Source organism: Balaenoptera borealis (genome assembly GCF_965194805.1).
Source record: "Balaenoptera borealis genome assembly, chromosome: 3".
Taxonomy (NCBI): domain Eukaryota; kingdom Metazoa; phylum Chordata; class Mammalia; order Artiodactyla; family Balaenopteridae; genus Balaenoptera; species Balaenoptera borealis.
In genome coordinates, this window is record NC_138866.1 from 76,490,806 (window position 1) to 76,517,877 (window position 27,072).

General features: G+C 43.9%; 2 protein-coding genes across 2 annotated transcripts in view; one reads left to right on the top strand and one right to left on the bottom strand.

The window, feature by feature from the left end:
* Positions 1–511: 511 nt before the first annotated feature.
* LOC309625443 (muscarinic acetylcholine receptor M5) lies at positions 512–10,827 on the bottom strand. Its single transcript, XM_082384984.1, has one exon. The coding sequence runs from the start codon at positions 9,771–9,773 to the stop codon at positions 8,175–8,177; it is 1,599 nt and encodes a 532-aa protein (XP_082241110.1). The 5' UTR covers positions 9,774–10,827; the 3' UTR covers positions 512–8,174.
* Positions 10,828–23,294: 12,467 nt separating this feature from the next.
* Positions 23,295–27,072, top strand: part of LOC309625460 (cell death regulator Aven-like) — a 187,029-nt gene continuing 183,251 nt past the window's right edge. Inside the window, exon 1 of the mRNA XM_082385033.1 lies at positions 23,295–23,803. Within this exon, the coding sequence (XP_082241159.1) occupies positions 23,555–23,803 (249 nt within the window). The 5' untranslated portion in view covers positions 23,295–23,554. The remainder of the gene's footprint in view (positions 23,804–27,072) is intronic.

Below are 27,072 nucleotides of genomic sequence, written 5' to 3' on the forward strand. Positions count from 1 at the left end.
AAGAATCTTAATTTCTCCACTAAAACAGTTCTGGGGTGGCTGCCACATACAGCTTCATCATTTTTAGGGATCCCAACTCAAATCATTAGACAAAAATGGAGATCAGAGACTCGTGGTGAATTAAGCTTCTACTTCTCAGGGAAGCACAAAGATACTAACCATGCTAGAACAAAGCCCACAAAACCCAGGAACCTTACCTTGCAACCATCGCTTATCTCAGGTATGCACTTACCTATTTAGTAAAGACTACATTGTGAAGCACTTACACTCTTGAATGTGCCAAAGGCTATTAGGTGAGGCGACACAATGATGAGCAAAGTAGCATGAAGTCTGGCTTCAGAGCTTAGAGTTTAGTGGGAGAAATAGACATGAATAACCAAACACATAAATATTTGTAATGAAAACCTTGATAGGTGCTCCACAGAAAAGTCCTGGGTGCTATAAAAGCTCATAACATGGGAATCTGGATGAGAGGGTAGAGGGCCAACGTAGGACCACTTTGCTGAGAAAGTGACCTGTGAGGTAAGACGAGAGACTACATAGGAATAAACTAGGCTGAGGCTGAGAAGAAGGGATGAGAGTGAGGAGCTTCCCAGTGTGAGCTGAGGTGGGAGGGAGGTCGGGCCCCTGAAGGAACTGAGAAAAGCACATAGCTGGAGCACTGCTGGAAGAGGGGAGGGGAGAAGGCCTGGACAGGTAGGCAGAGGCCTCCTGGACGCCTTGCAGGCCTGAACTCGCCTTATCTTCTCGAGGACACACCTCGCTCCTCTCAGGATAAATGGTAAGGGAAAATCCTGTGTATGGCGTTCTGTGGTCACTTGGCCCGACTGATTACTGATAAGCAGTCTCTAAACTAACTGTGGTATATGAAAATCACTGCCCCAAAGCCTAGAGTCTTCAGTAGAAACCTCAGGTACCCAAAAACTTTGAGATAATATGTTAATGGAAGAAAAACAAGCTTTGCCTTCCCTCCTGACTTGCTCTCTGGCCCAACCTCACGCCTTTAAATGATGTGGCCCAGCAGATGTCTGTGACATAAAGCAGCTTCTCTTTCCCTTCATCTTCTTTGGGGCTGGTGGGGATTGATTGGGAAGGAAGTTCCTGCTCTTCTTTAAGGCGTCTCGAAGGACTCTGAGCTCCTGGTACGCTCTCAGCCCTCCCACTCTGAACCAACTGCTGCTACCTTGAACTTGAGGCTCTTTTCCATCCTCACTGCTTCAAGTTTTATGTATGTAAATATGTGTGTGATTGTATGTATCTGATTTTGAAAGCGTCCTTGCAGAATCCTACTGACAACTTCTCCAATTTCTGCATTCCTACCTGACCTCTACCTTGAGAAGGGATTGGATTATGGAATAGGAAGGTTAGGCTGTATCCAGACAGAGCAAGACTCCTTTCTGAAAGGCCTGGGAACCAAACTGGATAAAAAAGACCAGCGGATTGCTGGTGAGAGCTTCTAAGTGGAATGTTGGATATAATCCACATTCATCTTGTTACTCTTCACTCACTTTCTCTTTTCAATCATATAAGGGTTCTACCCTCTGCAGTTCAGATTTCGGTGCTAGTTTCCCCTTCTGCCAAAGAGCAGGGAACAAAAGAGGCCTAGAGAAGGGAAATGTTTGTGCTTGGGGAGGAGGAGAGCTGGAGGCCTCCAGCCATCACTGGAGTGATTCTCTTTTGTTGTCCTGTCCCTCGTTCTGTTAGTCTGTGTTATTGGGGGCCAGGACAGTGTCTTATTCCCCTCTGCAGTCACATGGTTCCCACAGAGATAAATAATTATCTGCTGAACAAATGAGTAACCAAACAAAGGAGTAATCAGGTTGCCTGGATGGTGGTTCTTGGATCTAAGAAGATGGTGAAGGAAAGAGGGTACAAAGATTTGGGGCATTTGGAGAAGGTGGCTCAGTGAAAAGTAGAGGAAAAAAAACAAAAACAAAATGATTGTGAGTAAAAATAAAACAAGGGTTACTGATTTTTTTTTTTTAACATTAAAAAAAAATAAATTTATTTATTTTTGACTGCGTTGGGTCCTCGTTGCTGTGCGTGGGCTTTTTCTAGTTGCGGCGAGCGGGGGTTACTCTTCGTTGTGGTGCGCAGGCTTCTCATTGCGGTGGCTTATCTAGTTGTGGAGCACAGGCTCTAGGTGCATGGGCTTCAGTAGTTGTGGCACGTGGGCTCAGCAGTTGTGGTTCATGGGCTCTAGAGCACAGGCTCAGCAGTTGTGGCGCACGGGCTTAGTTGCTCCACGGCATGTGGGATCTTCCCGGACAAGGGCTTGAACCTGTGTCCCCTGCATTGGCAGGCGGATTCTTAACCACTGCACCACCAGGGAAGCCCCCGTTGTATAGGATTGGAATTGCAGATGTCAATATGAACTCATTGTTTTTAGTAGGTATACACATATACATATTTCTTAGTTCCATCCACTGAAAGGGTCCAATAGCAATGAATACATCCTGATTCTAGAACTGAGTCAGGTACCATTCTCTACTTAATGAAACCAGGGCTCCTTGAAGAAATGACTGATTCTTGGGTTGGGGTGGGGAGAGTGAAGATGAGCCTGGAATATCTTCTTGTACCAGAAAGTAAGGGAGTGCTCAAAAAATGTTTGAACTATGTCAAAGGGTCACAGGAATCATCTTGAAGGGGCTCTTACTGCTTACATGTGTGACAATTTTAACATTGAAATAATGACAGTAATGGGTTTTAACCAATTATTATGAGTTTGTTAGTCTATAATAGTAATAAATAAGTAAATAAATAGATAATAAAGAGGGAACAAGTCTTCCTTACAGTGGAATGCCAACCACTTGGCAATCATAGGAATAACTTGATGAGAATAATAAAGAGATGCTACAATTATTGAGTGAAAACCTGATGACCCATAGGACGTTTATAGAGGCTTAAAATCTCTTTCTCAAAATTATTAGTTGCAGAGGGAAAAATAGTAAATTTATAGTGGAGAAACGTGGCGGGTGGATGGGAGGTACACTTTAACCAAGCGAGCCGTGTTAGCGTCACCACTACTGGGATAAAACAGCATGTCCTGCTAATGTGATGCACTGAGGACACAATATCACATTTGTGACATTCCTGCCCAAATCAAAACAAACAAACTGAATCTGATGTGAAACATCAGACAACTGCAAACTGATGGAAATTCTTTTTTTCTTTTTTTTAGACTAAGCCTTTAATTAATTAATTAATTAATTTTTTTTGGCTGTGTTGGGTCTTAGTTGCGGCATGCGGGATCTTTGTTGTGGCGCACGGGCTTCTCTCTACTTGTGGCGTGTGGGTTTTTTTCTCTTCTTTAGTTGTGGCATGCATGCTCAAGGGCGCTTGAGCTCTGTAGTTGTGGCTTGTGGGCTCCAGAGCACGTGGGCTCTGTAGTTTGCAGCACGGGAGCTCAGTAGTTGTGGTGCAAGGGCTTAGCTGCCCCGCGGCATGTGGGAACCTAGCTCCCCGACCAGGGATCGAACCCACGTCCCCTGCATTGGAAGGTGGATTCTTTACCACTGGACCAGCAGGGAAGTCCCCGGAAATTCTTTTTTAAAAATTGGATTGAATGTACTCTAAAGAAATGACCATATCATAAAAGACAAAAGAAAGCTGAAGACCTCTTCCAAATTAAAAGAGTCCAAGACACATGACAGCTAAATGCAGTGTGTGGTCCTGGATTAGATCCTAACTGGAAAAGAAATTCTTATAATGAACATTGTTTGAACAACTGGTAAAAGTTGAGTATGGACTGTATTACATAATTATGTTTCACATAATAATATTACAGTAATGTTGAATTTCCTGATTTTGTATTTGTATTGTGGTAATGTAAGATAATTTCCTTGTTCTTAAGAAATACCCACTGGAGTATTTAGAGGTCAGTGGATGTGATGTCTGCAACTTACTCCAAATGGTTGAGAAAAAAAAATGTGTACACACACACACACACAGCACAAATGTGGCAAAATGTTAACAACTGGGGAATGTGGGTGAAGGATATCAGAGTTCTCTGTACTATTATTGCAGCTTTTTTCTAAGTTTAAAATTATCCTCCCCCCGCAAAAAAGTTGTATGTTTTTAAATAATTTTTCTTCTGGTTCCTTTCTGGATGCTTAAAAAACGTATTTCCCTTCCTCCTCTCACTCTCAATCTGGGGCTCTTATTGGAAAGAATTTATATAATCTCAAACTTTACTGGTGATATGAGTAGGGGGAGATGGGAATTAGTCTCACTTACAATGGGAATGAAATGACTGGAGCACCAGCTCTTCGAGCAGTTGGAGAAGAAATGCTGCTGTTCTGGTTTGTTGCAGGGTCTGTATTGGCTAACGTGCCCTGGTTTGAGGTCTGCCTCACCTCCCTCGTCCTGGAGGGTGATGGGATCATTTTAGTCACAGGAATCTTGTCATCATTATTTCATCTTAATTTGGTAACTGAGAGGAAAGGGGAAAATCACAAAGGTGGCAAGAGGGACATGTATCCACATTGTATAGCAACTCCTACCCCCTTAAAAGGCCAGGCGATGTGAATGTGTGTGGAATCTCTAACATAGATGGATCTGTCAAGCTCACTGAGACCATTTTCTTTCTTTTCTTTTTCAAATTTATTTAATTTATTCATTTTTGGCTGCATTGGGTCCTCGTTGCTGCATGGAGGCTTTCTCTAGTTGTGGTGAGCAGGGGCTACTCTTGGTTGCGGTGCACGGGCTTCTCATTGCACTGCCTTCTCTTGTTGCAGAGCACGGACTCTAGGCGCACGGGCTTCAGTAGTTGTGGCACATGGGCTCAGTAGTTGTGGCTTGCAGGCTCTAGAGCACAGGCTCAGTAGTTGTGGCGCACGGGCTTTGTTGCTCCGTGGCATGTGGGATCTTCCTGGACCAGGGCTCAAACCCGTGTCTCCTGCATTGGCAGGCAGATGCTTAACCACTGTGCCACCAGGGAAGCCTGAGACCATTTTCTTACTTAAACACTTTGCGTTGGACTACTGTGTGGTTAATTTCTTTAATATCTAGAACAATGCTAGTATGATACAGAAAAGCAGTCCAGTCCCCACATTCTTTGCTGTGATTCCAGTATTTACAGTAGACAATGGGATTTTTCTCTCCAGAGATTAGGTACAGATTTCACAATGACAAAGAGCCAAACATCAGCATCACCCTGAAAAGACATTCACCAAAGGAGCAAAGCAGAGACCAGGAATGCTGACGAAATGCTTTAACCAAAAATTGTACTGAAAACAGATTCCTCGACAAGCCATCAAATTCACAGCAAGGAGAAACAAACCACAATATTAGCAACATAGCAGTGTCCAAAAGGCAACTAATCAAAGCTGCACACAGTGTACCACAAACAGAGCTTTGGAGATGGGGCATAAGAAGGCCTAAGATCCAAAGTCAGTCCACACCCTACCCATCCACCCATCAGGCCCTTGTAGTTTACAGTTGGATCTGTTCATTCTGAGGACCCCACCAGAGGCCCTACTCTAAAGAAGTCTAGTTTCCCCTAGTAGTTTGGGGCATTCTTTTTGTCTTTGTCAAGGGGCATAGGTAGTCTGCATAACTGGTTGCCTCCCAAAGCCCGTGATGTAGGAGGCATAGGCCTCTCAATTAATTTCACAAAAGACAAAAAAGGCTTAGTTCTAGGCAGTTGTGGAGTGAGAAAAATGTGCCTCCACCAGCCCACCCCCTCAGTTCTCTGTTCTTTTGTTTGAATTAGGTTGTATCTCTCTCTACTGTGAACAGTGAGTGAGCTCAAAGTGCTATTCTCTTGGAGGGATTTTCACTTTTGTCAAAGCCTTAAACTAAAAAAATCAACTTTATCCAGAGCTTATGAAGCCACATCCTGTTGGCATCTTGTAGACCTGGGAGTCTCTGTCTTGCAGAATTGAGCCAGTTAATATTCTCTACCAAATTCTTGGTGGATGTCAACCTGCCCTTCATAAAGCCTCAGCAGCTACGTTGCTTCAAAGATGTTCCATCTCAACATCACGTCCCTACAGGGCTGGAGAGGCCTGGGTTTCCACTTCCCTGAAGCGTCCTTGGTACTCTGTAGAAGAGGCCAATTCACTCTTCAGTGGAAAGCTTGAAACTCTCCTATACTCAAGTACATACTGAATTCCCAGGACAACTAAACCAGCTATTTTTACATCCCCTTAGCAAACGAGGCTGAAAAAGAACTAGCCCACATTAGGTGAAAAGAAGTCCAGAGATTTTTATATACAACTGCAGATGTAATTAACAGGTTAAATAATGAGTTTCTGTCTGACAGGAGTGTTTCATCTTTAAAATCCTTGTTGTATGCTATACTGCTGCTTTCTTTGTGGACTGTTCATTAATTTTATGCATTATTGTATTGTTTTGATTTCTTGCACATTGGTTTATTTTCAGAATTATCAAAGAAACCTCTTAGATTTGGTTTGTTTATATACGCAGAGATTTCAATTAAAATTTGGTTTTTGGATAATCCTGATATTTAAATGTATGTTGATAACTTTTATTTCTATACATTATTGTGGCCTACATTTTGTTTTTAAAGAAAACATGGTCATTTTTAATGACCATAGCCAGCATTACTGGACCTCAACTGTATTTTTCTGGGCTTCTCATTTTTGTGAATTTGGAGAGGAATGACTAAATCAGTCATTTCTTTTTTTTTCTTTAATAAATTTATTTATTTATTTATGGCTGTGTTGGGTCTTTGTTGCTGCGCACGGGCTTTCTCTAGTTGCGGTGAGCTGGGGCTACTCTTCGTTGCGGTGCGTGGGCTTCTCATTGTGGTGGTTTTCTTGTTGCGGAGCACGGGCTCTAGGCGCACGGGCTCAGTAGTTGTGGCATGTGGGCTCAGTAGTTGTGGCTTGCGGACTCTAGAGCGCAGGCTCCGTAGTTGTGGCGCACGGGCTTAGTTGCTCCGCGGCATGTGGGATCTTCCTGGACCAGGGCTCGAACCCGTGTCCCCTGCATTGGCAGGCGGATTCTTAACCACTGTGCCACCAGGGAAGTCCAGTAAGTCATTTCTGAGCCATGATTTGGAGGACCTATTTTTTTTAAAAGAGCCTTTCTCCTGCTGTCCCTCTAAATAGCACTTCTGGCTGGAGACAGCACAGTGACCTGCTTGTGCCTGGGTGTGAATTGGGGGTTTGGATGAGGGCCTGCAAAAGGGCCTGGAAGAAGTTCAAAAGCATGGAGTGAAACCAAATTTGTTTTGCACATTTTGCCTCAGGTTTGCCTTGTGAAGAGATTAGAAAGTAAGACCTCTGAGAATAATTTAAGAGAACCATGATTAAACAGACTGGAGAAGGTCTTTACCCAGTGAAGAGCTGTCATACAATTAGTCTTCCTAAGGACAGAGCATAAATAAATGGGTTCAAAGGGCACCAACTACAATACATAATATTTGTTTACATAAAAGGAAAAAAATCCCCACTGGTAAAAACAAAATAACTGACTGTGGAGACCTGATCACCTTTATTAGCAGAATAGAGGCTTCTCTGTAGGACTGGGTGTGATCAGGTTCCAGTGTCCTTTCAGACCCAGGTCCCTGAGAGGAAGGGTGGCTCTGTGGGGACCGGCCTGGCCTCAGTGGGTACCAGGAATTGGCATCAGTTGTGAAAAGGAAGAGGAAGAGCTTTGCTCAGATGTAGGGACAGGAAAACATACCACAGTACGGAACACATAATAGCTGCATAATAAATACTGATCAGTTTATAAAGAAATAGAATCTTAGAAGCCAGTTGAATCTCACTCTTGTTAACAGGTGACACTGACTTACATTCTCCTGGTTCTCACTGAAATGAGACAACTTCAGAGACACATACATACTGCACAAAACTCTGTGACAGGTTTCCACCGGTCCTGCTGTTTCCCACAGAAGGTTGGACAGGAGCTCCCTCAGTTGTTGTTCACTGTGACCAAGTGCCCCTCCTTCTGTGAAGGGTCATGAGTCTGTCTCTTTGGTGGCAAACACTCCAGCAGCATCAGGCGACCCTGGTCATGGATAAGAATCATTCAATTCGGCAGCAACTGTGGCAGCTGTGACTCTTTCCCTTTGGCGAGGGACCTCGAGGCTTTCCATGTCCTCAGGGACTCAAAAGGTCTTTTTGAAAAGTAAACCAGAATCAGTTCACCCATCCTCAGAGGACCTTGACCACGGTCATTCTTTTGAGGGGAGTCGTTACTTTTCAGGGGAGCTTGCTGTTCCCCTGCCAGTACAATTTCTCTTCCACTTTTTTCTTTTTCCATCGGCAGAGAAGCAGCATCTTAAAGGTCTTCCTGAAGGTTCTGTTGCAGAGGGCATAGCAAATGGGGTTGACAGTGCTATTGACGTAGCACAGCCAGTAGCCCAAGTGCCACAGGGTGACTGGGACACACTTGTCGCAGAAGGTGGAAACCAGGACCATGATGTTGTAAGGAGTCCACGTGATGATGAAAGCCAGGAGAATTGCACTCAGGGTCTGGGCTGCTTTCCTCTCTTTGACGAGGACCATCCTCTTTCGTTTGGTCATCTGATGGCTGAGGTTGGGATCAAGGCCTTTCGTCGAAGGGTCCTTGGACACCGGGAAGGAGCAGGGCATGATTTTCACCTTGCGACAGCCGTTGTTGGTATCCTGGGTCCCATCAGCTTTCACCACCAATCGGAACTTATAGGCCATGCACTTCTGACTCTTGGGTCGATGAGCAGCAGCTGGAGACAGGAAGTATTTTTGGGTGTCATAGTCATTTTTTTCAGTTTGAGCGTTCACAAAAGTTTCCTTGGTCTCTTCAGCACTGAATTCTTCCCTTGGGCTTTCCTTGGCCTGACTCTTGTAGACCACTTGAAAGACAGGGTCAGTGGTGGGCTTGTCCTCATCTTCTGAGGAGGGGTAGCTGCTGCAGGTGGTTAGCTGCTCGGCTTTGGCCCACTCAGTGCTTGGGCCAGTGGCTCGGGATGGCTTCCCAGTGACGGAGGTGCTCCTGCAGGAGGATGACCAGGAGGCTTGGTTCCTTTCCCTCTGGGCCAGTGTGGGCTGGGGGCAGCTAAAGCAGGACGTGAGCAGAGCCTCCTGAGCTGGCTTTCTCTTCTCAGTTTCAGCCACGCAGTCAGAGCCCTGGAGGTCGGCCAGGTCCTTGGTTCGCTTCTCTGTTTCCCGGTAGATTCGGCAGTAGAGGATTGTCATGACAGAAACAGGGATGTAGAATGCAGCGATGGCAGTGCCAAAAGTGATCGTGGGCTCCGAGAGGAACTGGATCTGGCACTCGTCTGGTGGGACCGTCCGCTCCCCAACCAAGTACTGCCAGCAGAGGATCGCTGGGGCCCAGAGGATGAAGGAGATCAGCCAGGCCAAGCCAATCATGATGCCAGCCCTCTTTGGGGTACGCTTGGCCCGATACGTCAGGGGTCTTGTGATAGAAAAGTATCGGTCAAAACTGATCACCAGAAGGTTCATGACAGAAGCATTGCTGGCCACGTAGTCCAGTGCAAGCCAAAGGTCACAAGCCAGACTCCCGAGAGCCCAGTGTCCCATGAGGATGTAGGTAGTGTAGAGGTTCATGGAGAAGATCCCAATGATGAGATCTGCACAGGCTAAGCTGAGCAGGTAATAGTTGTTAACTGTCTTCAGCTGACTGTTGACTTTGAAAGAGATCATGACTAAGACGTTGCCCACGATGGTGATCAGGCTTACCACGGCTGTCACAGCTGCGATGGTGATGACTTCCCACAACCTGTGACGTTCCAAAGGCTGGTGAGTCACTGGGGTGCCATTGACGGTAGTAGCATTGTGGTAAGATTCCCCTTCCATCCTGGTGCAAGAGTTTACATTAGGAGTAAGTCTTAGGTTCTAGACTGTTCTCTTTTCGGTCTCACTTCTTCTGGCCAGTTTCTGGAAGAGAGGGAAATACGTTAGCTCCACTCACCAGCATGAATTTCTTTCCCACTCATTGTTTATAATTTCTAACAGAACATTAAATGTGGTCCCACACCTATTCAGAGCAAGATGTTGAAATCTCTAAAGTTTTGATAACACTTTTTATAAAGGCATCTCCTCCCTTTGCTTTTTATGATTACCAATGCCTGAGAGCCTTTCTTGTACATGAGGCTGCTGCCCTCTTGTGGTTCTAATGGGCAATTTTACAAAAAGGGCTGGGAAGATGACAAGGACAAACAAAAAGAGAAGAATCAGATTGTTGGAAAGCAGTGAAGACGGGAAAACAGGTGATGCTAAGTTATCTTAGACTATGGCCTTGAGGTCAGACCCTCTGTTTTTTAAGCTCCTGGTGATAAGTACCTATTTTGTCATTCACTTGGGAAAAAGACAAGTTGTATCTACTTTATAGTCCAACTTTATTGAGTTTAATTATAAATTCAGTTATTAAACATTACTGAGGCACTGTTGTGAGCCAGGGCTGTACTACATCACTTCTCCCTGACTTAATGCACACACTACCCATGAGTACCTAGTTTTCATCTAGAGGGTTTAAAAGTTGCCCCAGCTGCTGAAGATGATGACCCTCCCTCCATTTTTGAGCTATTTGCATTGTCACAAATGTTTTAAATTATCTTTTTTTCTGATTATAAAGTAATATGCTCCTTGTAAAAGTGCAAGCAATGTCAAAATATATAACTTCGAAAGCGAAAGTTTCTTCTAATTCCATCTTGCCAGGGTAATCAATGCTAACAGGTGTATTTTGACAGCTTTTCCCTATGCATATACATGCTAAAAATATTTAAACACATTTTATTTTAATGGGTGGAGTTTTAATGTTTACACTCTAAATTTTGTTTTTAACAAATCATCATGGACATCTTTGGATCAGTACATCTTTTGGATCAAAGCTATCTTTTTTTCATTTTTTAAAAAAATTAATTAATTTATTTATTTATTTTTGTCTGTGTTGGGTCTTCGTTTCTGTGCGAGGGCTTTCTCCAGTTGCGGCGAGCAGGGGCCACTCTTCATCGCGGTGCGCGGGCCTCTCACTGTTGCGGCCTCTCCCGTTGCGGAGCACAGGCTCCAAACGCGCAGGCTCAGTAGTTGTGGCTCACGGGCCCAGCTGCTCTGCGGCATGTGGGATCTTCCCAGATCAGGGTTCGAACCTGTGTCCCCTGCATTGGCAGGCAGATTCTTAACCACTGCGCCACCAGGGAAGCCCCGTTTTTTTTTTTTCATTTTAATGACTGTACATTATCCAACTTAATGGATGTACTATAATTTATTTAACCAACTGCCCATTGACAAATTCCAACTTTTAAAAATAAAATAAAAAATTTTCTTTTCTACATTAAAGATCTATGTACATGATAAAAACTTCAGTGGGTACAAAAGTGTAAATGGTAAAAGATAGGTTTCCCTCCCACCTCTGACCTCCAATCTCCTAATCCCCCTTTTCCAGAGGTAACCACTGTTACCATGACTTATCTTTCCTTCCAGAGATATAATATGTGCATACAAATTATATGTGATGATATACGAAAAGTACCATTTTAATTACATTTCAGGTACCTTGACATGATGATAGATCGTGAAGGAGAAGAGTCTTTTTGATGACCCTCAAAGCACATCATACAGGCAATACCGGTTCTGCCTACTGGCCAGTTTTGACACTTCTTTGATCACAGTAAATGATATAAATAATTTGTGAAGGACTATTGACCTTCTTGGCTTTGTTTTATATTTTCAGCTGTATTTTTAGATGCTTTCCTAATACCTCCAATTCAGTGTGGAATTGAATTGATGATATTGTCTTGTACCAGAAATCAGATTCTCCCAGCTTCCTGATCTTGCACCCTTCTCCTTCACATCCCAACGAATGCAGTCCAAATTAGCCATGAAACATCCCTTTATGGGTCCCTTTCCATTCCTGCTGCTACCACCCTGGTTCAGCTTCCTGTTACCTTACACCGATAACTCCCTGGTGACATCAATGTCCAAATGACGGCAAAACAAAACCCCAGGATGCCAGGTCACTCGGCAGAGACTCCCTAGCACCTGAAAAGACCAAATTTGCTCTACACCCTGCAGTTCCCTGGGCAAATTTCATCACAGACTGTTTCTAATAGTCAGATCTCAGTCATGCAGTGCAAGATAGGCCCTACAGAAATTCCTTCCTTTTTCCTTCATTCCTCCTTTTCTTCCTTCCCCCAATAAATATTTATTGAATGTCTTTCATGTGATACACTCTAACACTGGGGATACCATGCTGGGGATACCATTAGTGGGGATATAGATAAATAAACAGTAAATATCAGGGGCTGGTACTGCGTGCCATAGGGGCGCATGGGAAGGACATCTAACCCAGTCTGGTAGGGGCAGGGGCATTACCTGAGGAAAAGATGTTTCAGCTGAGACCTAAGCATGACTGGGCTTTAGCCAGGCAAAAGGGGTGTGTGTGTGGAGGGGTAGGGGGTTGAGGAAAGAGTGCCGCAGACGGGAGAGCTTGTAGGGGGTTGAGGAAAGAGTGCCGCAGACGGGAGAGCTTGTTTGCAAGCCCAGAGGCAAAAGGAGGCATCAAGTTGGAGGAAGCCTGAGAAGTGACAGGTGAGACTGGAGAGGTTGAGGGGGTGGGTAGGAGGGACAGGAATGAACTTGAGAGTAAGTCCGCTTTTGGGGAGAAAAGTGTCAGCTATTTCCAGACTCCCCATCTGCTTTGAAAGTAGTCCCCACATCCAGGATGTGGGAGCATTAGCCTGGAGAGAAGTAATAAAATGGACTGTTTGCTGAATTTTTCTAATCAAGTCTTCAAAATAAAAATAAACGGTGCTTTGGAGGGATTTAATTTTTCTACTTAATTGTATTAGAAGGTAGTGAGCAGCTTATGAAAGGTTCTGCATATGTGGGTGTGCATGTTCTTCTGTGAACGCATGTGTATCACTGGGGGCTTATCCTTTCTGATCTGTTTTCTCATTTGCAAAATAAAGAAATTGGACTATGCAATCTAAGATACCTACTTTTTTTTATTTTTGTTTATTACATAGTGTGATGGTTAATTTTAAGTGTCAACTTGGCCAGGCTACAGTACCCAGCTGTCGGTCTAACACCTGAGTCTAGGTGTTGCTGTGAAGGCATTTTGTAGATGTGACTAACATTTGAATCAGTAGACTTTGGGTAAAGCAGATTATCCTCCATAACGTGGGTGGGACTCATCCAATCGGTTGAAATCCTTACGGGAAAGGACTGAGGTCCCCAGAAGAAGGAATTCTGCCTCCAGATTGCCTTCAGACTCAAGACTACAGCATTAACTCCTGCTGGGATTCCCAGCCTGCTGGCCTGCACTGCACATTGCAGACTTGTTAGCCCTCACAGTCTTAAACATTTCTCAAAAAGCTCTCTCTCTGCCTCTATCTCTCTGTCTCTGTCTCTCTCTGATAAATGGAATACACTCTGATAAATGGAAAAGAAGATCATTTATAGTGGCAACATCATGTCATAATCACATAACTGAATCTGACATTGGGCAGCTTCAGGTTCAAAACCTAGTTCCATTACTTACTGTATGACTTTGGACATGCTACTTAACCTCTTTTAATTCTCAGATTTTTAAACTTTAAAGTAGGGATACTAAGAGTCCTTACCTCATAGGATTGTGTTAAAGATTAAACAAGATTATCCGGGTAAGTGCTTTGCCTAGTGCCTGACACAGGGATTTGCTCATTACAGAGTAGCAAACCATCAAGAAGGACATCACAATGACTCTTCCTATTGGGGGAATGGGTCTGAGGCATGGTCTATTAAGGGACAAGGTGGAATAAGATGATGAGGCCATACTTTTGCAGCCTTGAGCTGACTGTTTTAGATGCTTCGTGGTGCTAATGATACTTTTCCCTTTAGTTATTATAGTTGGTGCCCTAATTCTGAGGGCATAACCTTGTTTCCAACCCCTCAAGCAGAGTAGCCTACAGTCCTCCTCAAGGTCTGCTTATTTGAATAGGACTATTTCAAGATTCTTGACTGAAAAAAAGTGGTTCCATAGTCAAGTAAGTTGTGGAAATGCCATATATTATATAAAGCTCTCAGAGACTTGGAGGACACATGAGCCCAGTGAAGGCCGAGAAGTCCTGAGGTCAAGGACACTATTGAATTTGTTTTAACCCAGATGTGGCTTAGCATATCTAACCTTTTTCAGTGGAGCATTTGTTAGTATCTTGTGGAATCCCACAAGATGGATCACGCTTGGGAAATGCAATTCAGTGGGAACCATACTGAACTAGGAGTGTGGAGATCTGAGTTCTCATTTCAGCTAAAATTTGTGGTTTGAGACAAATCTCTGGGCCTCAGTTTCCTCACATATAAAATTAAGAGATTGGCATTGGTGATTTATCCTTTAAGATGAGTTCAGGCTTTTCCTATAGACTCACAGTGGAAAACACTGGATGTTGTATTAATTTTAGACCTCAACTTTCCGCTATTCTCAACCAGGGAAATAGCAGTTATTTAGCTGCACCCTAAGTTAGTGTAGTGGAAGCAGCTCTCAGCTAATTTTCTTATCTGTTAAACAGGTATAACAATATCTGCTGTATCTACCTTACAGAGTTGTTTTGAGGACTCCCAAATGAGATAATGTAGGGAAACCACCGAGTCCTATTCTAATGGCAGTTTGGGGTTTTAATTATTATAAAATGAAGAGTTAGTCTAGGTAAGTGGATCTCACCACTGGCCACTTGTTAGAATCATCTGGGAGCTTTTGAAAAATACTAATGTCTGGGCCCCACACCAGACCTGTTAATTCCGAATCAATGTAGGAGAGACTCAGGCTCATGTTGTTTTGAAATTCCTCAGGTGATTCTCACTTGCAGCCAGGGTGGAAAGCCAGTGCCTTCGCTAGATCCTTGCTACTCAAGGTGCGGTTGATAGAGGGGCAGTGTTGGCATCGCCTCAGAGCACGTTAGAACTGAAGGCTGACCAGGCTCAGTGCTTCTCAAAATGCTCATGACTACCTGGAGGATCTTGTTAAATTGCAGAAGGGCAGGGCTTGCAATTCCACATTTCTCAAAACCTCTCAGTGCTGCTGATTCATGAGCCATACTTTAAATAGCAAGGCTGAGGGTAATGGCTGAACTTCTTAGAAAAGGGGAACCATAGCTGACAATGTGCTATTGAAAATGGAATTTTCCAACTGAAATGTCCAGTAACAATTCGGATCCCCCTCTGCCTTCCAAGGACAGTTGAGGGACTTCCCTGGTGGTCCAGTGGTTAAGACTCCGCACTTCCAATGCAGGGGGTGTGGATTCGATCCCTGATCGGGGAAACTAACATCCCACATGCTGCGCGGCCAAAAAAAAAAAAAAAAAAAAAAATTACTTAATCACAAGGACAGTTGAGTTCTTCTTATTTGAAATTAATACATATTTCCTTTCCAGCTTTGCTTCCCTCTATTCTTTCCTTTTTTCCCCCTGCCTCATTTTTGAGAGTGATTTTCCTGATTGCTAAACTGCTGGGAATGAACAGACTTTCCACAGACAGAGGCATCTGGGACATGAGGTAGGTTCCATGACTGAGGATTGATTTCTTTTTGTTCTGATAGCTGCATGATAGTCGAGGGTGAAAACTGAGTTTCAGGCATCTTAGTCTTCCATAATAAACTTTTTGAATCATTAAAATGTTTTTGACTGAAAGATTGTATTTATGGAGGGGAAACAATGTTTTTGTGTGTGTTATGGAGGCAAATGAAATAGAAGTGGTTATGGGGAGGAGTGAGAATTCTTCGGAGTTCTTATTTGGTTACTCAAACTTTAAAAGTTTCCGTTTTTCACCATAGTGTTGAGAATATTTTTATTTCTAAGGTGCCTGCATCAGCAGAGAACAGATAATCATCCCTGGCTTATTTTCCACTACTGAACAGAAAACAAGAATCTCAGAGTAATAAAAGTGTCCTTGTTCCCAACCTTGGTAGATTGCTTCTTGCTTCTTTGCTGTCAATAAATTACAAATGGAGCAAAACATCATAAAAACCGAAAAAGGTAACACTGTGTACCAAATGAATTCCTTTCCTTGTGGAGTGGCCTTGATGACTTCTGGGGCTTTGCTTTTCTGAAACACCTTTTCTCTGAGAAGCTTTATGCCCAAACCACTCTTCACTGTTTCCATAGCAACCACAGCGGAAAACTTTAACAGCATCTACAATCCAGTGATATCAGGACACCATCATCACCAGCTCGTGTTGTTATGCAGACTATTCACGTGCCGCTCCTCCTCTCCTTCCTTTTCAAGGCTAAATCATAGAAAGTAAGCTTAGACACATGGTACCATCGGGTTAGATATCAGGAAGAACTTCCAATGACACAATGTGTGAATAAGGGAGGTTCTTGACTTGTCTTTTTTGGTTTCTACTTTCAAGTAAGGTCTATCTAACCTTTGATTTATAGAACGGAATGCTGTCCAAAAACATGGTGATTAAGAAAGGACTCCTCGGCCACTCTCGCCTCCTGAGACAGACTGCATTCTGCCTATGGAAGGTGTATCTCTCTAAATAAACCTGCTTTCACGTAAAAGAAAAAAAAAGACGATGTTGCTGAAGCAATAGTATCTGGCACAGAATTTTAATCTGACATATTTTTAACAATATGTCCTGTGTTCACCACTGTGCTAGGCGCTGCGGGGCATATAAGAGGGATATACAACAGGCCTTGAACTGAAGGAGTTAAACTTCTACAATTCTAAGAAAAAGAGTATATAAGAATTATTGAGCCTTTGCACCACATTTATGCGACAGAGAAGTCTATTACCAAGGCCATCAAAGGACTGTATTTTCATTGTAGCCCAAGAAAACAGAGGTGGGTTGCTTTACATGAAGGCATAAATTGGAGCCATTCAAAGCACGTGTTGTGACCCTCAGGTCTTGGAGTTGCCTAGGTGGGTTGTCTTCTGTTGGGGTCTGTCTTGTCTCCTTATCCCGAAGTACGGGGCAGATGTTATCATCTCTTTATGTGTGCCTGGACATGAAAAAGTCTGGGCGGTACCGCCACAAATGGATTTATGTGAGACTCTGGAAGTCCAGAAGCTCTTGACGGCATTGTCCAAGTCTTCCTAACAGACTTGGAGGCATGGATCATATATTCATCTTTGAATTCCCAAGGATAGTGTGTCATTCTGGAAGCAACAAGGGAATGTTTCAAGGAGGGGATAGTGATCAACTGTATCAAATGAAGCTGATAAAACAAGAAAGATTAAGACCGAGACCTGACTAATGGATGTAGTTACATGGAGAGCGTAAGTCACGTTGGTAAAGTGGTGGGCATGCGAGCCCTGTGGGGTGAATTCAAGGCTGAATGGGAGGAGAAATGGGACAGTGCCGTAGATGACTCTTCTGAGGAGCTTTGCTGTAGAAAGGAGTAGAGAAATGGGGCAGAAGCTGGATTAGAATGTGGGACCGAGTGTTTGTTTTTGTTTTTAAGAAAGGTGTAAATTATAGCACGTTTGCAGCCTGATGTGAGCGATCCAGTCATTAGAAGAGAGAAACTGATGTGTAGGAGAGAGGAGGGGTAGTTGCTGGAGAGATGTCCTCCGGTAGGTGAGCAAGGATAGGACCCAGTGCCGTACTAAAGGCAACTGACCTCGCACTGGAGCAGAGGCCCCTCTCAGGAACAGGAGAGGAGGAAAAGTATGTGTGTGCAGGCACAGGTAGGCTGGGAGTTGTAGTAATGGCAGTGGTGGAGAGTCTTTTCTGATTGCTCCCATTTCTCTGTGAAACAGAAAGCGGGAGTGGGAGTGAGGATGGAAGGAGAGAGGAGAAGGGATCAAGTCATGAATTCTGTATGTTAGGAGTTTGTTCCGTTCATTTTTGGGAGTTCTCTACACCTGACACCAGCTCTGGAAGCCAAAGCACCATTGTGAGCTGACAGGTGGTTCGCTTGCCCTCATCTTCCCCAGGTTACAGGCTGGGGAACCTGGCCTGAAAGAGTGACTCCTGTCAGACTCCCTCCCCCTTCAGCCAGAGAGCACCCCTCAGTGGTGGATGCTGCTGTCCAGAACACAAAGTAAATAAACAGACATAAGAGACCTTATCAGTGTTTTCCAATTTGCATTGTTCATAGACTAAGCATCAGAAATCAACTAAACTGTAGAAAATCTGCCTGCCTATAAACAGAAGAATCAGGAAGATGCTTTTTTTTTCCCATAAGAATTATATTTGCAAGGGCACAGTGCCTTTTTTAAAAAATCCTATCATAACAGCTACTTTCTGACAAATACCATATGATTTCACTTATATGTGGCATCTAAAATATGGCACATACGAACCTATCTACAAAACAGAAACAGACTTGTAGACACAGAGAACAGACTTGTGGTTGCCAAGGGAGATGGGGGGAGGGAGAGGGATGGACTGGGAGTTTGGGGTTGGTAGATGCAAACTATTACATTTAGAATGGATTAACAACAGGATCCTACTGTATAGCACAGGGAACTATATTCAGTATCCTGAGATAAACCATACTGGAAAAGAATATAAAAAAGAATGTCTATATGTGCATAACTGAGTCACTTTGCTGTACAGCAGAGATGGGCACAACATGGTAAATCAACTGTACTTCAATAAAAAGAAATTGAAAAAAAGAAGAAAAATAACATCTAATTCATCAAGCACTGAGAGTTTATAAAATCTTGGACTAGGAATTAGGAGGTATTCTTGTGGTGTTTAAATGCCCAATACCACCTTGAGATGGTGATTCTCAAACTTGGGCACGCATCACGATCACCTAATGGGTTTGTGAAACTCCTGATTGCTGGGCCTCATCCCCAGAGTTGCTGATTCTGGGGTGAGGCCTGAGAATTTGCAGTTCTCATAAGTTCCCAGGTGATGCTATGCTGCTGGTCCACACTTTGAGAACTATTACCTTAAGGAATTGGCTTCATTTAAAAAAATTCGGTCATATATATTTTTTGCATATATAAAATATGCAAAAAGGGAGGTTTATTTTCTTAGGAGTTACCTATGTAATTCAGGACTTTGTTTTAGATATCTCATGAATACTACCTAAGGGAGAACTGAATATTTTATTCATGCAATGGCATATATTTAAAATCAGGACTATCATGTCAAAGCAGTTGCAGAAAATCCTCCTTCCCTTTGTTATTTATAAAACTAAAAGCTCTCTGTTTTTTTTTTTTTTGTTTTCTGTTTTTTGCAGTGCAGTAGGTACTTGTGTGCCATTTTCATCCTCGATGACAGACACTTTTCCCATGTGGATCAGAATCAAATGAGGAAAGCATTCTTTCTCAACATCCTGGTTAAAAGGATTTCTGTCAGTGATGTCCTCCAATTAGGAAGTGTTAGCAGGAGACCTTCAAATTCTCCATATCCTAAACACTCCTGGTTGAATGGAAAAAACCTTGAACTCATAGATGGGGAGGGCAGAGTAATGTAGTCCCTGGACTTCTGATGGCATCCGCAGCATAGACATAAGGGCACAGATTGTGAAACCAGACTGACCGGGTGTGAATCTCAGTTTTGTCACTCATTAGCTTGAGCAAATGATTGAACTCCTTTGTGACTCAGTTTTCTTACCTGTAAAATAGGAATAATAGTATTTACTTCCTAGAAATATTAATGAAGATTAAATGAGTTAGTGTGTGTAAAGTGCTTGGAATTGTGCCAGGCACATAGTAAATGTTAAATAAATGTTACCTTTTACTATCCACAAACAAGTCTCTCTGTGGTCTAACGAAGTTGGCTTAATCTGAAACCCACTGATCTTATTTCCCTGACCAGGGATTGAACCCATGCCCTCGACAGTGAAAGTATGGACCCCTAATCACTGGACTGCCAGGGAATTCCTGCTCCCACCCCTCCCCGCCCTCCCTCCCACTGATCTTTTCAATGTCATAATTTTGGAGGCTTCTTGAGGGATAGTTATACAGTTAAATCCATTTTTGCAAGTGGTTCTCAGGCAGGGTGATTTTGCCCCTTGGGATAAATGTCTGGAGACATTTTTGGTTGTCATAACTGGGGGGAGGGAGGGTCGTCAGTGGGTAGCACCTAGTGGCTGGAGGCTGGGGATGCTGTTAAATTCTACAATGCTCAGGACAAGCCACCGCCACCACAAAAAATTACCAAGTCCTAAATGTGCCGGAGTTGAGAAGCCCTGATATGTGCTGTCTGGTGTGAGATTAATATGTGAATCTTCATCTTGGTGACAGCCTGAATCTGTGGTGTGTTGATAACTATTTAACAACCTGTTTCCACCCCCACTGATGGGGGTGGAAACAAAGTCCTGACTGGCAGAATTTTGCCAATTTCCGTCGTGTAAAAGTTCCCACTGTAACCCGTTTCAAGCAACCAATTTTATGTCACTGCACGTAGCATTAGGGAGAATGTACCAAACCATTACAGTTCCTGGTCACATAGGGGATGGGGGCTCAGGTTGTCCAAGGGGTTCTCCTGTTGGTTCCTTTATGGGGTGCAGAGAAAAGGATAACATTCTTGTTATTACTCCCATCTGCTTGTTTAGTGTTTCTCTAGGGGTGGGATTATGAATTTGAGCATGAGGATGAATAACTTAATTCTGAGTGCCATTGACAGTGTTAATTTCACAAAAAAAGATAAGGTTAAAAAAAAAAAGAGAAAAATAGGATGTGGAGGAATAAAAAATGGGAAAGGCTGGAGAAGAGTAGAGAGGGAAAAATTGATGTACTGTGAGAAGTGACAGTGTCTATTGACAAAAATGTTAACTATTAAGACAATGAATAGAGAAAAATATATACTAGAATACAGTGTTAAAAAAAATACTATTATCCTGACACAACTCCTCTCCCAACCCTGTAATTCCTCTCTTGGCTAATAGCATCATTAGCTACCTGGTCACTCAAGCAAGAAACCTGGGCATCACCCCTAACTTCTCACTCTGACCTCCCCACTTAGAATTGGACACGGAGTCCTATCAGTTCTCCCATCTCCTATCTGTCCCATTATCTACCTTCTTAGCTCTCAATTTAGGCCCTAATGATTTGTGGCCTGGACTCTTCCAGTAGTTTCCTGATGGCTGCCTGGAATTCTGATTCTCCTCTACAGAATGGTTTTCTGAGTACAGTGGTTAACAGCATAGAACCTGAAGCCAGACTGCCCTGGGTTCCAATCATTCCATTACTCACTAGCTGTGTGATTTGGAAGTTACTTTACGTCTCCATCTTAGATCCCTCATCTGTGAAACAGGGATGACACGAGTAGTACCTCATAAGGCTGCTGTGAGGTCTAAAGGAGGTGCTATATGGGAAGTACTTAGAACTGTGCTCTGCGTTACTTTGTTCAAGATTGCAGTTGACAACCCTTCAGCAGTTCTCTAGTCCCACTTACCAGGCAAAGTCCTGCTCAACCATCAGGACTTGGCTCCTGGGTCTATTTCTCATGAAGCCCTGGGTGACTCATTGAGGCAGTTCAACTTTTCTTCCTTCCAGACTTCACCTTGAATCTCTCACTGCACTCAGCACAATAGTGCAGTCACCTGCTTACAGAGTTATTATCTTCCTTCTGGGAAGTGAGCTATTGATACTTGAGAGCAAGGACTGTGGCTTTTTTCTTTTTCTTTTCTTTTTTTCTCAATCTTCAAGACCAAGCACTGTGCCTAACACACAGTAGATAATTAGAAGCAATGAACAGTGTTAACTATGTATGAATGTAAGAAAGGGACAGAAAGGATTCGGAAAAAAACACCTGTTTCGCCACACTGATTGGATGATAGATGTTTTAACCCTTCTCTATTATTTTCATGTGGTTTCTATAATACAAAGTTTTTTTAAAAAATAATTTTATTTATTATTTTTGGCTGCATTGGGTCTTTGTTGCATGCGCATGGGCTTTCTCTAGCTGTGGCGAGTGGGGGCTGCTGTTCGTTGCGACGTGCGGGCTTCTCATTGCAGTGGCTTCTCTTGTTGAGGAGCACGGGCTCTCGGCACGCGGGCTCAGTAGTTGTGGCTCGTGGACTCTAGAGCGCAGGCTCAGTAGTTATGGCACATGGGCTTAGTTGCTCCGCGGCATGTGGGATCTTCCCGGACCAGGGCTCGAACCTGTGTCTCCTGCACTGGCAGGTGGATTCTTAAGCACTGTGCCACCAGGGAAGTCCTTGTCATACAAAGTTAAAGATGGCTCCCATGTAGCCATATAAAACTGCCCTTTTCCCCCTTGGTTAAAGTAGACTGGATCCATAAAATGAACTACTGCTTAGCAATAAAAAGGAACAAAATATTAAATCGTAAAATATGGGTGAGTCCCCAAAACTGTCTACTAAGTAAATGACACTGACACACAAACATGAATAGACTGAGCTTGCCTGAGTTAGAATGTCATTTCCACCGCTACCGTAGCTGTGTCACATCAGACAAGTGGTTTAACTTCTCTAGGGCTATTTCCTTATCTGTAAAATAAGGATGACAGTAGTACCTACCTCACAGGGCTGACAGGAGAATTAAATGCTCATGTGCTCAATAAGTGTGAGCTAAAGCAGTCATTTCTATAAACATTCTTTTGACGTCCTGGGAGCCCCTTCTGTCCATGACAGGCTGCACTGTTCTCTGGACTCCCAGTGGCTTGTGGCAGGCCACACCTCTCACCTGAGGACCGCACCCCACCCTTCCTTCATACCTCCTCCTGAACCCAGAGGTATGAAGGAACTTTAAAAATTACACCTATTCATTCTTGAAGATCAGGAGACTAAACAGGAAAACAAAAATGGAAGAATTAACTCACTGGAAGTCTCACCCCACAGTTAACCACTAATGTAATAGGGAAGAACCTTTGTATTCTATTACAAGTTAGTCACTAAAGGGCTGTTGCCTGTAAGCTTCAATTATACATAATGGCCCATCTCTGGGAACCCTGCCTCCCAGGTAGTGAGCATTAAGCTCTAGAGTACCTTTTCTTTTAGCTCACAAGAAACATCCTGACCAGGCCCACCTGTGAATGACTGCAAGGAGGAAGAGGGGGCTGACCAGAACCCGGACATGTTTGACTTTGCTCTCTCCCGTTTTAGTATAAAAGAAGCCTGAATGCCAACGCAGGCAGCTGGTTCCTTGGGGTCAGGAGTCCACCATCTTCTCGGTTTGCTGTCTCTCCAGGTAAGTCGTTACTCCTTGCCCCAACCAGTCATCTCTGGGATTCACTGGCCTGTCCTGCAGCGCGCAGCAGGAGCTTGGACTCGGTAACACTAATGTTTTGGTATATACTTTTTAAGACCTTTTCTTAGGCAAATACACCGTATCAGTATGTCTTTCTACTTTTAATTAAAAAACGAGTTCATATTATATAAACTTTATTTCATAACCCATCCTTTTACTTACTAGGGCCCTTCCCCCAGAAACACCCCTCCCACTTGCAGCTTCTACTGGTCAGCCCTTTCCTCGGAACCCCCGGCCCTGCGGGAGACCAGGTTCCGGCCCCACCTGCCAGGCCCGGGGCCGGCCGCCCCGCCCCCTCCCCCGCCCCCGCCCCCGCCCCGCCCCCGCCGCGGCCAGCTTCCATACCCGGCCCCGCACGCCGCGCTCGCTGTCACCGGGGGCCCGTCGGTCGCGGCTCCTCCGTGCGGCCCGTTTCCGGTGGGGCAAGGGCGTCTCCGCGGCGGCCCGGCTCCCGCGCGCTCAGCACCGCCGTCGGTGGCCAGATGCAGGCGGAGCTCGGAGCTCGGGGCGGCCGAGGACGCCGACCCGGCCGCGGCTGGCCTAGCGGGAATGGCGACCGCGAGCGGGCCGGCGCCCCGGCGGCGGCGGTGGCGAGAGGCGGCGGCGGGGATAGAGGCGGCCGCCGGGGCCGCGGCAGGGGTTTCCGGGGCAGCCGCGGAGGCCGAGGAGGAAGAGGTCCGCGAGGCGGCCACCGAGAGGCAGGAGGCCGGGGCGCCGGGCCCAGTGCGCCGGTAAGAGGGGACGGCCGGTGGGGTCCTGGCCGGGGTCAGGGTCGCGGCCTCGTGGGACCGGGGCTGGTGGGGGGTCTGGGCCCCGAGTCAGAAGCCGCGAGCGCCGTGCAGGGCACGCGCGAGCCAGACGGCGGCAGCGCCTGCGCAGGATGGGCGGAGGGCGGCGGGGGCGTGCGCCGGGGTGTGCACGTGGCGCGGGGTGTGGGTGTGCGTCCCTTGCTCCCTGTCTGCTGGGGTGCCCTGGAGGGTCAAGGCCATGGGCTTCCCCAGCCTGCCCAAGAGGTCTTGGCCCAATTATTAAAGAACCCAGCGGCCGCGGCTATGTGTCCGCAAGTCTAGGGGGCCGTTTGGGTGCGGGTGTCAGTGTGATTAACCCTTTTGGGGTGGGGACAACCAGGGCTTGGTCTCCCAGTGCCTAACCTCCCAGGGAGACATTCCTGTTATTAAGAAGGAAGGGATTTGGGGGTCAGCTTTGTTCACTGCCTGTGCAATGCGTGGCACAGAGTAGGCACCTAGTAAATGTTTGAGTGAAAGAATGACCCCGAGGAGCTAGACTCTATAGTATTTGGGGGCGGGATCAGATGCATAGTTCTCTTTTTTTTAATAGTATAGTTCTTTTTCATTGTATATGTGTAGGAATCAGGGGTCGGTGGCCTTCGTCTATTTGAATTTTCAATTTGTAAATGTTTCAGCAGTCAGGTCTCAATTTTACTAGCAATATAATCGGCCATATTCATGCATTTGTAATTGAAAGTGTCTTACAGGTTGGAGCAGGGAATGGTTTGGGGGCAAACTTTTACTCTACTGATACTCTAGCTAAAGGAGTTAAATTACTGTCTTTATGAGCTGTTCTGTTATTTTAACATTTGTAGTACAAAACTGTCTGTCTATTTTGAATTCCCATGTGCATAGATTAAAAAATTATTATAGTTTTGGGTTGAGTTAAATTTCCTATTACTGAAGTATTGATATTTGTAATATCTTAAGGGCATAGTAGGTAGGATGTCCCTAAAGATAGGAGTTGTGTACAAAAATGGAGTTGGAAAGAAATACACAACTTAAGTGTGCCATATTTAACCTTGTTAGGATTAAGGCAGGTAATAAGTAAAATTTGAGAGAGGTATGAAGAAATTCTTAGTCAGCTCACCAGGAAATGAAGGAAACTGACCAGTCTAGTGCACATTATATGTCACATCTTGTTTTATAACAACATTATTTACCTATCTAACTTTATTACAACTTAATTTTTTTAGCAACTTGAAAGTTGTTTAAACAACTTGATAACAAATTTGTTATATATATACTTTATATGTATAAAATCTTCATTTTTATAGGTTAACTGACTTGCTTAAGCTGTTGTAGCCAGTGGCAGAGCTGGGATTTATATCCAGCTGCCCTTGACTCGACTGTGTTTTATCTCTTATATTTTTGTGAACCAGTCACTGCCTTACTGAGAATAAAGGGGATACTCCTTGGTTGCAGGGATCATGTTTTAACAGTAATTGTAGTAATGGTACCTTTGGTATTTGGTCTCTGTTGAACTAAATTGAATGAAATGATGGTGTATCATTTAGAGATGAATAATGTATTTTTTGATTTATGCTAATATTGTAACCATTGTATTAAAACTTTAGGCTTTTATCCTTTTTCAGAATGGTCTGAAAAATTCCATCTTGTGTTTTCTTTAGGATTTTCTCACTTCACAGTTTAATGATTCAGTGTGTCAGTGAATGTAGATGCTTCGCACAGTGCCTGGGGGCATAGCTGCAGCCACTGTTACCACCAGCATCATATTTTCAGGCAGAGGTGGATGAAGAGAGGCTGGAAAGATTATTCCTTCATTTTGGTTTGGGTTGGTGGCCTGTAAGGTCACTTCCACGTTTCAGATTCTGAAGTGCTCTTCCTATTTAGGCTTGCTAAGAGTTCCATTCTTGGTGCCTGAAGACTAAATGGGACAAGGTTGATTAAGGTGCCTGAGGCCTCCTTGTTCTCATATCCTATGGTGCATTTGTGCCCCAAATGGAGATTAATTGAAATGATTAGAAAGAAATAAAGTTCACAGTAGAGTTTTAGCTGTGTAAAGACCAGGTACCTAACTCCAGAATTGAACACTGTCGATTCCCTTTGCTACTGTTTTAGACTACTACGGATACATGGCTTATAAGTGGAAAACAGGACAAAATAAAACTAAACAAAACAACTTCTTGATATGTAATGCTCCAAGGTAACTTAGTTGAGTACATTGCATCTGCTAGTCTCTTGCTCTTAAATCATTTCCTCTATAGATGGTATGAACCCCAAGCCTATGGAGTTTGGGTAAGCATGTCATAAGGCTAATTATCTTCATTGAATACCCAGTAGGTGTAATATTGTACTTAGTGCAATCATTAACTTAAACCCCCAATACTAGGATTTGCTTAATATTAATATTTTTGATGAACTGTTAACAGAGAGGAAGTCAAGGCCTATTGGCAGTCCTTGGAAATTTTTTTCTTCCCTGTAATATTAATAGTAACTTACATTTGTTGAGCACTTAGTATGAGATGAGAAAACTGAGGCACAGTTAGATTACTCACAGTTAGGAGAGGTTAGGTGATTTACCCAATATCACTCAACCACCAAATTAAGGAGTCTGAGTTCAACCCAGGCATTTCGGCTCTACAGCTGAATCTTTTAACTACCACCCCAAACTGCATCTGGAGTGATTTTGAGATTTGAAGAGTGGATATATGGAGGACTTGAGTGATCCTTTTCACATACCTGTTTTCCTGATGTTTTGATATGATTATAAGGTTTTAAGGTAATACAGATACCATATTCAATTATTGTGGGTGTCAGATCTCTGCTTTCTTGCTCCATGTTAAGGTGTCAGCTGCTCTTATTCATTTTTTAATTACTTATGTCCATTAAAAGATAAGGTAGTTGTTTATGGCTGCATTAAGGAGAGTAGCCTTGGAGGCTTTTTTTTTTTTTGATGAAACTTTTGCTTTGCAAACAATAATATAATGCCTTTGCCTGAGTAGTCATTAATATGAGATGCCTTTGACATTTTCATTGCTACTATTTTACTTAGTAAAAGGGAAATCTCTGATGTTCAAGCTTAGTGTGAACCGGGAAGAAGAAACAATGGCAAATCAAAGTTGCTGACAGTCAAAGGTACCTGCTCTTTCGTTGTCGCTGAAAGGAGTCACCTGCATCTTGTCAGCCAACTAGAGATTGAGAGCCTATTAAAGCTCAAACTCAAATGACAGCCTCTAAACTGCATTGCT

Coding starts and splice junctions, on each gene's coding strand:
- LOC309625443 (XM_082384984.1), bottom strand. CDS start 9,773: ATGGAAGGGGAATCTTACCACAATGCTACTACCGTCAATGGCACCCCA.